Here is a 12,536-nt window from a genome sequence, read left to right on the forward strand (position 1 = left end):
AAGGCACCAGGGCCATGGCAGGGCTGGGGCCCGCTCCTCGGCGGGGCGCTGCCGCCCCCTGGTGGCCGCATGCGGCGCCTGCAGCTGTGGGAACGTCCGCCGGGGTTTCAGGCAGGGGCCGCGAGCCTGCGGGGTGCAAGCGCTTTAAAGTTTACGCCCAAAAACAAATGTACGAAGTGAAAAAAAAGGAACTGCCCCCAGATCTTCTATCTGTTGGCACTGAGATGCTTCTGATTTCAGCGTGGTGTCTTTTCTATTTGTACTCTATCTTACATATCACTATAATAATACAATATTTGATTTATATTGTGTATATATGTGGACACATATTAGCACTTGCTGAATAATTGTTTTGTTTTGTGTTTTGATGGATGATGTTGGAAACAAGGTGGACACTGAAGGACGTTCTCCGGTGAAAGGTCCTGACTCTGTAAGACACACGCGCACTGGAAGCCCCCCCCCCCCCCCCCCTCCGTTTGCACCCAAAGTAACAAAGTAGCTCTGAGATATGTGAGAGGACGTAAAGCTTTAACAAAACAGGGGGATATACTTTCTGGTTTAGGGAATAAACAAAAGGAAAAGTAACAAAATGGACAATGAAGAATCTATGAGTTAAAATGTCAGTTCTAATAGGAGAGAGGCATATAATAAAAAAGGAGATTCTAGATAACCTAATGTCACCTTCTGAATGGAGAGATACAAAAATAAACTAAGTGCCCTCAGATTTTGTATTTTTACTGGGAGAAGGTTTATTTGTAATGAATAAATCTATTTTACAGAAAAAAACAAATATACAATATGAATAGAATCTTCTACTATATCCTCCAGAATCAGTAGAAAATCCTTATAATAATTACTAAGTTTAAATCTGATTGCACTGTTGCTGCCACTCATTTTTTAAATTGCCTTTAATATTCATGTAATAGTAGGTTGGCTCTCTTTTTTTTGCCACGTGACTACCTATATTTTGGTTTTCAGGTTTCTCCTTGTTTGTTTTGGTCATAGTGTATGCATATGTATTTACAAATGTATATATGTTTTATGAATGATTTAGAAAATATATTAACTATATATACGTTAAATTATATATTTTAGGACACTTTTAGGGTATTCTAAAGTACTAAGGATAGGTGTTTTTTTTTAAAAAGAAGAGATATAATCTCCTACTCACAAGAAATTTATTCTAAAATTCTAAAACTAAACACTCATTTTGTTAGCTTTCTAAATTCTGGGTATACCTGGTTTGTTTCCCCCTAATTATTAGGACAACAGAGGAGTAGAGTGGTATTTGGGTGAGTCAGCATGCATGGAGAATCTCATTGCAGCTTCTGATGTGTGCAGTGTGGTGGGAGATGTATGGGGGTCCTCCCTGGAGACCCCATGTCAAAGTGCCAAGGAGGGGGGCCCTCAGGAGCCTAGCCTCACTTTTGGGAAGAGCCTCTTAACAGAGCCGTTCCTCAGTCATGTGGGGAAGGTCACGCAGTGGCCACCACTGGATCTGGGAGCAGGGGCTCTGGGGTCCCAACTACGGACACGTGCATGACCTTGGTAGCTATGTCATCAGCTCTTGGGCCCTTCACATCGAAGTTCTTGGCTGGCCACAGGTAATCTATCACTGTGCCATAGACACCACTCACTGCACTGCCTTCAGCCAGGTGACTGTTCTAGCCAGTGACACTGGGTATCAGTGTGCGCGTCCTCCTGGCTGACCTGGGAGCCAGCAGAATTCCCACTGGTCAGTCCACTCCCTGGCGCTCCAGTGGGAACTAGACATTAACTATGTTGGAACCAACCTGCCTTTTATTGTTCCTATTACAGGGCTGAGCCCGTCCAAGGCGTGCATCACCTGGGCCTGGCAGTCCTCCTGCTGCAAAGGATGCATCCCACCCCACAGCCTCCACCTTCCTCCCAGGCTCTCCTCCATGTTCTCCTCCCCCACCAACCTTGGTTCGCAGTGCCCCGAGGGGGTTGCCAGCAGAGAGAGCCCTGCCATCTTCCACAAACGTGGCAAAGGTGTCTGCAGCAGGTTGATTAGTGGTCTGAGAGCTTCTCCCCTGTATCCCATAGCTTGGATCCCATGGCTGTCCCTGGCCACGGCCCCTTGTGGGTCGAGCACACTCCTGACCCCCTGGGTTTTAAGCCATGGTTAATAATAAGCTGAGCACAGACATGGGAAACCTGTTTTGAATGACACATTTCACAGAGAAGCAAACTCAGAACGAGGCCTTGTAAGTTTGATGTGGATCCTACTGGGAGGTCACGACTGTGGCCTCCTGCTCCTCCCTGGGAACGCCCATACCCTGTGCATCCACCCTTGGGTGTTAAGGAATCGGTCGTATCTGCCAACTGAAGGAGACACTGGGGCCAGCCACTCACCAGGCAGCTCCAGCACCCCAGGCTTCGCCAAGCTGTTGACGGTTACCATGGTTACCAAGGCAGTCCGCAGCTCTCCAAGGGATCTGGAGGGAGGTGGGTGGGACCAGGAGGGGCGCATCCCCTGGTGGCAGGACCTTCAGTGCCTGGGAAGCCTCTTCCCACCAGGAGATGCTAAGCTGCAGTCTGCATGGGATCTGGGGCCCTGGTTGTATGAGGATGGCAGACTCTGTTTCCCTCTCTGCTAATGACCCTGTTTGTTTTAATCATCCTCCACCCCCCCGACCCCTTAAATGTCAGGTGGGGAATTTAATTTTCAAGTAATGTGATTACTAAGTTACCATGGCTTCCAGTGAATTGCACTACACCATTTTTATAGTTTCCTTCCTTTATTTTCCGAGTGTTTACTTTTGTATTAATAGAAGAAATAAACAGTACATTTTTCTAGGCAGCTAGCTCTTAAATTGTCTTATGCTGGTGTTTGAAGTCAAAGAAACGCCATGTTTTAGAATAAAATAAAAGCTCTGATTGCTTGTGGGTAAAATAATATAATCACAGGAGTGTTCCAGGATTATTAATTATTCTAACAGGTGTCTAATTATGCAAGTGACTGGAGTCTTCAACCTCAGGAGTGTGATTGCACCCGAGTTCTTGTAAAAGTGAGAACAATGATTCATGAAAGGGTTGGGGAGTTTCCTCCACCTGAGAGCAACGTGCAAGCTGAAAACCAGAGCCCCACATCTCACATCCTCCACCTGAGCCACGCTCTTGGTGGCCTCGAGGAATCGCTTCCCAGAAACGTAGTTATTTTCTCTAGAATGTGCACTGTGTTTGCACCCCAGCTTCCTGCTCAGGCTCAGAGATGGTTTCTTTTGCCTGTGTTTTTTAAGTTTAGAAATATTTCTAATTATTAAATATGCCTTTGGTGTGTTTTAACTGAAAAAAGCACTTAGCCCAGAATTGGTGATTCTACTTCATGCAGGTGTGAAATGCGGGTAGGTTTGTGGGGAGGCTTGGCTCTTTTTTCTCTGGCCAAATCTAAAAAGCGTCATACAAATGTGTTGATCATAGAGCAGTGTGAGCTTTGGCCCAGAGGTCGAAAACAAACCTGCATCTGTGCTGAATTTCCGTGTTCAGCATTGTTGGACGAGCTGTGGCCTGACCCAGTGCACTGTGACCGGGGCATGAGGACCACTGGCCGGATGACGAACAGAAACCAAATGACGAGCCTTGGGGACTTGGGACTGTCCTCAAGCAGGTACAGGAATACTGACGTCAGGGGGGAGCTGGAGGTGACCGCAGCTGGAACGAGGGGACAGAGTGAACCCGAAACTGCACTGACAGGTGTCCCTGAGATGGCGGCTCTGCTCCGTGGAAGCAGGGCAGCAGGGCCAAGAGTCCGTCTTCCTTCTGCCCTCAGGGCTGCAGAGAAACAGCCTGCAGGGGATGCCCAGCAGATACAGGGATTTACTTCAAGGATGTGGCTCGTGTGTGGCTGTCAGGTGGCAGGCTGCTGTGTGAGGCAGGGTTTCCAGCCCCAGTCTGGAGGCACCTTTGGAGTCGGGGCTCTTGAGACCCTCACCTGATTGGACAAGGCTCACCACGTTAGTAAGGACCATCTTCTTTGCTCCTAGACAACTGACAGTAGATGTTAACCACATCCATTAAACACCTTCACCCAACACCCAGACTAGCATCTCCTGAACCACTGACCACCATGGTGTGGCCAAGTGGACACGGAAAGTCAACCATCCCATCACATTTACCAAGGAAGGGACACTGGGAAACGTGTCTGAAACACGGCAAAGTGTAGAAGAGGGGCCACAGGGTAAGCGCCCTCATGGGCAGGGCTGCCCCCTGCCAGTGCATGGGGAATCAGTGTCCAGGGCTGGTAAATCTTCCTGTTTCCAAGAAGAGCTGGAAATCCAGACTTTTAAAAATGTGGTTTTGTTTTTTTTTTTAACTGCACATAGTATGACAATTGTGAGCCTTGTGAGCCAATCAGAATCTGTCTGTGGGCCGAAGTGCAGCTTTCGGGCAGCGGGTTACAGAGTGTCGTTGAGCAGCCCTGCGCAGCAGGCGCGCCCGGGCCCCCTGCCTCCTGCCGCTGGCTCTGTGGGTGTCTTGTGCAGGGCCCCCGAGGTGTGGGTCTGTTGCTTCGCCCTTCCTCTCCCGCACACGGCCGCCTGCCACACACGCGAACCTGTCTGTGGGGCCCCCGCCCCCCTGGCCGTCCGCCGCCCCCCAGTGCCCCCCACGTGCTTGTTCTCGGAAGCCGCTGCAGGTGCCAAGTGGGGATGGTGGTGGGGACCTCACGGCTCAGTGCCCCGGATTCAAGGTGGCTCATCAGGCCAACCGTCCTTTGTGAGTGAAAGTGCAGAAAGCATTCTGCGCTCCTTCCCCGGGCGGACTGACAGACTGACGGACCGATGGACTGACGGAGGGAAGATTCCCGGGTGTTCTCTGGGGCCACAGTCTGGGGCCGGGAGCGCTCCTGGGCTCGGAAATGCCACCCATCAGTCTCCCCAGCTGGTGGGAGAGAAGCCAGAGCACCCGGGGTGCGGGAGGGGAGGAAGGACAGACAGACAGACAGAAGGAAGGAAGGAAATTTGTAACCGTGGCGCTCATGACACTGTGAACCCAGCCTCTTTCCCCAGGTCCTCCTGTGCTGTATTCAGTCAGTTTAACTTAGTAAGACTATCGTTTGGGCCAAGTATTCCTGTTGCCATCCGCAACTGGAACAGGGAAAACTGTTCCATGTTACGGTGTACTTTGGGAATAAAAACATAAAAGGGGAGCCGTGCAGCAGTTTTTGGTTAATGTCTCTGGCATTTGTAAGTTTTCCTTTCACTTAATATTCTCAGTTCGCCTCCTGGAGACATGCTGCCGGCTCCGTCACGGGAAGCCCTGGATTTCTGAGGACACGGGCACCGTCGCTAACAGCCCCCAGACGGGAGGACAGTCTCCTGGGTTCCCAGGAGGCGTGAGCAGGGAGCCCAGGGCTTGCCTCCCGACGTCCTCTAGTTACCACAGCTCAGCCCTCAGAGCCTCTCCCTGAGTTTCTTCCGGGTGCCTGGATCTGGCCGGCCTTCGGGAACCTTTACCAAAAGCTTTCATTGTGGATGTCTCCACGAGTCCCCACGGGGTGCCCACGAAGCTTTTCCACGACGAGTGGGTGTGCGGGGCTCCTGTGGGCCCAGGACCACAGTGTCTACTTGCTCCGCGCACCTGCAGGGAATTCTGTGTGTGCCTTCGTGCCTCTGGGCCCTGCCTGCAGGGGGGTACCCGCGAATGGTAGGGGACCGCAATTCTCAGGGACCGACACCAGATCGCAAGGGGACACGAGGGGGCACAGCGGTGCTGCGCTGGTGACTCAGCTGTGGAATGTTCTGGAATTGGCGAGCCTGCCACGGTGGGCGCGAACCCCGCGGTGCTTAGCAAACGCCACATCTTTTCTCCTAGATGGCCAGTTACTGGGATGCCACCAGATAGGAGGAAAATCAAATTATAAGTAAGCAGTGAAAGCCCAAGAGAAAGGCATAAGGCCGAGAGCGTCCCGGAGAGACCCCGACCGGCTCGGCCCAGGCCCGCGTCACGGTCTTGCCCACCGGTGACCTGCGGCCCCACCATACCCCTGACCCCGCAGATCGCCAGTTTGCTCACCTGCAAATGGGGAAATAGTACTTTCCTTGCTTACCCCACAGGTTTTGCAAATGAAAATGACTTATTATTGAGACTCCATTGGTGCATCTACTATTTGGGGCCGCGGTGTGTTACGGAAGCACAGGACACTCTGTGTGGAGTGTAGACCGTCTACACCCTCACACCACCTGTATGAAGGAGGGGAGGGAGCGGACGGGGTTGTGCAGGAGGGGGGCAGCCTCTGGGAGAAGGGCATCGCTGGGGCCCGGGCTGGGAGGGCAGGAGATGGACGCCCCACGGGCAGGGGACGGGTGCGGGGGAGGGGGGCGATAAGCCAGTTACAGAAAGACAGACGCCGCACAACCCACTCGCACGAGGTCCCTGCGGCTGTCCCATCCCCAGAGACAGAAAGAGCCGGGTGCGTGGCAGGGCCGGGGCAGGGGTGGGGCTCAGCGCTGGACAGGTCAGAGCTTCAGCTGGGGAAGATGGAAAGTTCTAGATGGACGGTGGTGATGGAGGCACCACAGTGGGAAGATACTTCCTGCTGTTGGACTGTGCAGGAGAGACGGTTAAGATGGCAAACCTTACATGATGCGTATTTTGCCACAATGTAAGAAGGGAGACATTCCAAGGATGGCGGTGCTTGGGGGGTCCATGAACACTAGCGGTGTGTTCTGGAAGCCTCTGAGAGTCGCTGACGCACTTCATGGCCCCGACCCAGCCCACAGGCAGATACGCAGTCGGTTCATTATCTTGACCCCTAAATAAATCGAAATTGTTGACTTGATTAGTGGCAGAAGAGACTGTGAAAATATAGAGGAAAAGCTTTCTCCAATAAATATGAAAGATTATCATATTTTCATTTGTATTCTTGTCGTCCTAGGAAAATATGATAATATGATAATAAGGAATAGCATGGAGGACATTAGGAGAAGGAAGGGAAAAATGAAGGGGGAGAAATCGGAGGGGGAGACGAACTGTGAGAGACTATGGACTCTGAGGAACAAACTGAGGGTTCTAGAGGGGAGGGGGGTGTGGGGATGGGTTAGCCTGGTGATGGGTATTAAGGAGGGCACATATTGACTGGAGCACTGGGTGTTATACGAAAACAATGAATCGTGGAACACTCCATCAAAAACTAATGATGTAATGTATGGTGACTAACATAACATAATAAAATAAAATAAAATTAGGGGAAAAAAAGATACTTTAACTTTGCCTCTGGATCTAGAATTTCAAGGTATATTTTTAAAAAACCTATTATGTGATTAATAAAGTTAATTGGTTAACTTTAAATCAGATTAATTTGTTCATGTATTTGTTATTGATCCCACAAATGTAGTCCCTGTCTGCTGTGTGCCAGGCCCCATGCACCCTGCCAGGGACACAAAGATACATGGACACATACAAGCTTCAGGGAGGGGACGCAGAGGGGAAAGCAGGTGTGAGCACCAGAGGGCAGCCTGCAGGGCAAGGGGAGTGTGTTGGGGTGCTGGGGGTTGTTGTCAGGGGGCTTTATGAAGGGGCTGGTCTCAGGGGCTAGACCAGAAAGGGTGGGTAGGAAGTCATAAGACAGAGATTCAAATGCTCTGTGTACGATGCCCAGCACTTGGAGGACTTAGATTTAGCCAAGGAGGAATCAGGGACCTACTGGATTTTGGGGGGGAAAAATGACAACATTAACAGAATTTAAAAACACTGACAGTCTCCTCTGAATAGGGAAAGAAACTCATCACTCAGATTGAAATTCGGGCTCTTGGCTATCCTTCCAGTCAATGCTGAGATTTGCAAGAATAGCAGACGAGACCGTGCACCTGCTGCATTGTAAGAAGCAAGTCAAAGGAGAAAAGAAAGTAAAACTTGCTATTGACAGCAAAGTAGCTGTGGTTCTGAGGCCCATCCTTTGTTGCCTGCCCACACTTTCCTTCTGACTCATTTCCTCACTCAGAGAAAATAGTTTGGAGAAGGACAAGAGCCCCCTTCCTCCCCCGTATGTCATCAGAGAAGACAACTGTCTGATGCAGAACTCGCGGGGCTTCTGTGATGGGAGTGACAGGACACGATGCCAGAGAAACGTCCTCAGAGGCGAGGGTTCGCTGGACCCGGGACCTGCCAACTACAGAAACGGTGTCCCTTTCCACAGACGTGCAGAATGAAACTCGAGGCCGACAGAATGCTCGTAGAAGATCTGGAGAGTATTTCCCGGGAAGAAAGAACCCTAGCAAACCTTTGAGTCAGCAGAATGTTGCGACCTCCAGTTCACTGACTGCCTTTCCCGCTCCCGGCCCCGTGTTGGGGGCGCACGGGTAAACCGCTGTGTCCTCCCGAAGGGCGCACAGTCTGCTCGGGGATGGAAACGAAGTGGGTGAAAAAGCCCGACTGCCTGAGAATGGCAGAATAATATCTACTAGGTGCTGATGCTGTGCGAGGCTCCGTGCTCAACATCTCATGTATTATCTCCCCTAAACCGTGCGATAATCCCACAGGCCAGGGTTTGTTACCCCCATTTCCCCAGACGAGGGAAGTTCAGAGCAGTTGGGTGGTTTGTCCCGGGTCACAGAGCTAGGAAGCGACAGAGCAGGAAGCTGACCCAAGGGCCCTGACCGTGGCCACTCACCCCAGGCAGAGAGCTCTGGCGGCGCATTCACAGGATTAAAGAGGGACTTCAAAACCCTGGTGCCCTGGGACCCCCCAGACGACCAAGCCAGAACATCGGGCTTGGCCCAGGCATCAGGGTGTTCTGAAAGATCCTGGGTCCCCCACCTGCCGGGCGGCAGGAGCAGAGAGGAGGGCCGGGGCTCTGCTGGGATGAGACCCCCGGTCGCCAGGCTAACGGGCAGGGATCGGTGGGAAGTGCGGCCGGCTGCTGAGCTCCTGGACAAGGCTGGCTCACCCAGCAAGGAGCCCGGAGACAGCCAGCCGTGCTGGGAAGGTTCCGCAGAGCCTGGCGCTGGGCCGGAGCCTGTTCGGGCGGCCGGTGTGGGCTGGCTTCCCAGGCCTGAGGTCTGTTGGGGGGCTGTGTGACTTCACAGCCCGATTTACCTGTGCGGAGGGCTGCAGATCTCGGTGTCCAGCCTCAGAGAAATGGTTAAGAAACATCTGGACAGATTATTGAGGGATCAAGGAGAGAAAGACTGTGGAGAGTTTATCATGAGGTGGAAAATGTTATGTTTAATTGAATTTATGTTAAATGTTAGATTTTTTAAAAGCAGCATCGTGTACAATGGCATGTGCAGTGAGCCCACGGCAAGAAGACAGGCGCAGTGCAGACTGTCCAGGGCAGAGAATTTTATTAGGACCTCCCGCATTATTGTCTGGTCACAGCTCCGTACCAGCCACCTGAAATTCCACTCACTCTAGAGGACACGAAACCTGCTAACCGTGGCCCAGGATCGCTGAGCGCATTTGCCATCCTCTGGGAACCGTGTTAGGCGGAGCACAGGAACAGGAACACACTCACATCTTAAACTTGGGTCCGAGACGGAGCCTACCTGGTAGGCGAACGATCCAGAAGGTGGGATTGCCATTTCCTCTGGCCTAAGGTCCCCACTTTTCACCCTGAATCTTACCAAGATCATGGGGCGGCCCGGGGAAGAGCAGTGGTCTGTCCGTGTGGACAAGGCAGGTGCAGCTCCAGGCCACAGGTGTGGGCCTCCTCACAAACTAGACCCTGTGCCTCCTCTACGCATTTTGGGGAGTCCCTTTTGGGGGCCACAGCACCAGGTTTGAAGAGAACAAGACAAGGCAGTCAGGTAGGCAACCTCCAAACTCTGTTGTCACCATCGTGAGCTCCAGACGTGGGCATAATTTAAGAGCATGACATGAGACCATGGGGCTGTTGCAGGAGCGCTGGGGGCTGGGCTCAGGTGGGCCCACCGGCTCTGTGTGGCCTCCCGGGGCATTGACTACAGTGACTTCTCAGAGCAGGGAAGCAAAGTGAGTTTCAAAAGCATTTAGACATTCAAACTCGAGAGAGGAGTTCTGGTGGCAATTTTGAGAAATTTAGTAGGAACGTGTTTCTTATAATAAACTAGGGAACAGTGTTGTCTTTGGCATCATGTACCATCCATGCAAATGAAGCAAAATGTTATAAACAGGAAACACTATGTGCCAGCCGGAGCCGAGCATGGAACTCAATAAGGTACGCCCCCCAAACGTGGCCTTGCAGTGCCGCGTGCCACTCTCCGGGGCCAGTCATCACAAGTGTGTGCGGCAGGTGGAGAGAGCAGACTCTCTGGAGAGTGCAAGCAGACGACTCACCAAGAGCAGACGCAGCAAGAGTGGTGCCCCTCTCCGCCTTCATCCTCCCATGACGGACCCATGAGAACACCTTCCGTGAGAGCGCAGCCGTAGCCGGCTTCCAGGTCAGCTGCTCAGTCTGCCTTGTCGCGGGTGGAGAGGAGACTCTGCCTTGCTAATCTGCTCTGTCCGGTCATGCAGAATAGCTGACGGAAATCCAGAAGATGGCGTGTGTGAGAGCACGGCCACAGTGCCGATGTGGGGGTCCCGATCCTTGTGGCGCGGCCCCGGGGTGTCCTCGCCCCGCAACCCTCAGCGGTGGTCCTTAGCGCTCAGACCGCTGCCCTTCCTGCGCCCCGGGGCCCGGCGGCTGGCTGGCCTCAAGAGTAGGAGTCTTTGATGTCCCCCGGGGCCTCGGTTTCCCTCCCTCGGCCCCTGAGGGTGTTGAAGACCTTGCGGTAGGAGTATCTGAACGCGGGGCTGGAGAAGCAGTACACGACCGGGTTCAGCACACTCTGCAGGTAGGTGAGGCCGTTGGTCACGTCGCACACGTGCACCATCGCTCCCAGGAACCCGCAGCCGCCCACCCTGCGGAAGGCGGCCACCAAGATCCGGGCCAGGAAGCTGGGCAGAAAGCACACGGCGAACAGGACCACGACCACCGTCACCAGCGCCCGGGCCCTCTGCAGCTTGGGCTGCTTGTCCGGGTCTCGGAGGCACCTCTGGAGGGTCCTGAGGATCCTGGCGTTGCAGAACAGGATGAGCCCAAAGGGAAGGACAAACTGCAGGAAGAACAGTGCTTCCTGCCAAATGATGCTGAAGGAGACTTCTCCCGCAGGCTCCAGACCCGGGCACGCGGCCTCCGAGACGAACAGGCTCTGGTGGGTGAGGCCAAGCAGCAGCAGCCACATGAAGCCCGACACCCCCCAGGCCGCCCGGGGGGACGCGAGGTTGACCTTCAGCCGGGGGTGGACCACCCGGAAGTACCGGTCTAAAGCCACGGCCGTGAGGAAGGCGACGCCCGCCCCGCGGCTGAGGACCTGCAGGAAGAACAGGCTTTGGCAGGACGCGTGTCCAAAGCTCCACGTCTTGTGTCTCAGGTAGAAGGCAGCGTGGAAGGGCAGGCAGAAGGTCAGCAGGAGGTCGGCCACGACCAAGTTGAGCAGGTAGACGGCGTAGGGTTTCCACACCTGCAGGCGGAAGAAGAAGGTCCACAGCGCCACGGCGTTGCCCAGAAGGCCCAGGCCGCCCTCCAGCAGGAGCAGCGTGGCCACAGACGCCTCCACCACGACGCTGGGCGCCGAGCAGTTGGCGGGGGGCATGTCGCCGATCCTGCCGGACTCCACTTTAAAGTAGCAGAGCACAGAGAGCCGGGGCTTTGGGGAATGCTCCTTCCCACAAAGTGAAAGACACGGGCTTTTTCCTGTCACAGGATCTGTGAGTTCTGCATTTTCTCAGTAAGAAAAAGTACTGAACCAGCATCGGGATAAAGTCAAAAGCAAACTAAAATTTGTTTGGGGAAAGAGGATCGGCGGGGAGGGAAAAAACCCTGGCAGTTTTGTTTTGCCCTAAAAAGGGGAAACTGTGTTTCACTTCACATCATCTGGCCTTTCGCTGGAACGACCATGTCCTGAATGTCTGGGTGGGCACAGGTGCGCGTCCGTGGCTACTGGCCACGGAGCCTGAGGGGCTTCATCACACCAGGACGTCTTGTCTTTATACAGTTAAAATAATGATGCAAACCAAAGGCTTCTCTAGTTTGAGTTTGCCTCGTGGGGAAGCGCTCCTCTTCTGGAGGAAGGACACTTACTGAGCCTCTCCTGCACGGGGCTCCATTTCATGCACGGGCACTCAGATCTGGTCCCTGACATCACAGAGGATGCTCTGGTGGCCCAGTTATCTCCCTCACGGTTGACCACTTTCGATCGTCCTCTTCTTTGTCAAATTTTATTTTCTGCTGAGGAGCCTTCCCCTCCCTCCTACACGACCTGGATTAGGATCTAGACCTGCAGGCCTCCGTTGGCCCTGAGAACAAAATAAAATTGATGGCTGGTCAAGATGCATAGATTCCACCAGAAAGTCAAGATCATGAGATATTAAATGAATCCAGTCATCCCTTCCCATTGTGGACCATGCTTGACCTTGGTTCTGGCCCATTCTCGACCGTGACCCACCTGGGTCCTGGCCCATCCTTGACCCTGACTCACTTGGGTCCTGACCCACTGTTGACCCTGACTCATCTGGGTCCTGACCCACTGTTGACCTTGACTCATCTGGGTCCT

At 53.1% G+C, this 12,536-nt stretch overlaps 1 protein-coding gene across 1 annotated transcript; it reads right to left on the minus strand.

The window, feature by feature from the left end:
- Window positions 1-10,438: 10,438 nt before the first annotated feature.
- LOC118001904 (12-(S)-hydroxy-5,8,10,14-eicosatetraenoic acid receptor-like) lies at window positions 10,439-11,583 on the minus strand. Its single transcript, XM_034992091.1, has one exon. The coding sequence runs from the start codon at window positions 11,574-11,576 to the stop codon at window positions 10,635-10,637; it is 942 nt and encodes a 313-aa protein (XP_034847982.1). The 5' UTR covers window positions 11,577-11,583; the 3' UTR covers window positions 10,439-10,634.
- Between the last annotated feature and the right edge of the window lie 953 nt (window positions 11,584-12,536).

Source organism: Mirounga leonina, unplaced genomic scaffold, assembly GCF_011800145.1.
Source record: "Mirounga leonina isolate KUSES-001 unplaced genomic scaffold, KU_Mleo_1.0 Mir_55, whole genome shotgun sequence".
Taxonomy (NCBI): domain Eukaryota; kingdom Metazoa; phylum Chordata; class Mammalia; order Carnivora; family Phocidae; genus Mirounga; species Mirounga leonina.

Excerpts from the sequence above, each read along its gene's own strand:
- LOC118001904 (XM_034992091.1), bottom strand. The coding sequence starts at position 11,576 with ATGCCCCCCGCCAACTGCTCGGCGCCCAGCGTCGTGGTGGAGGCGTCT.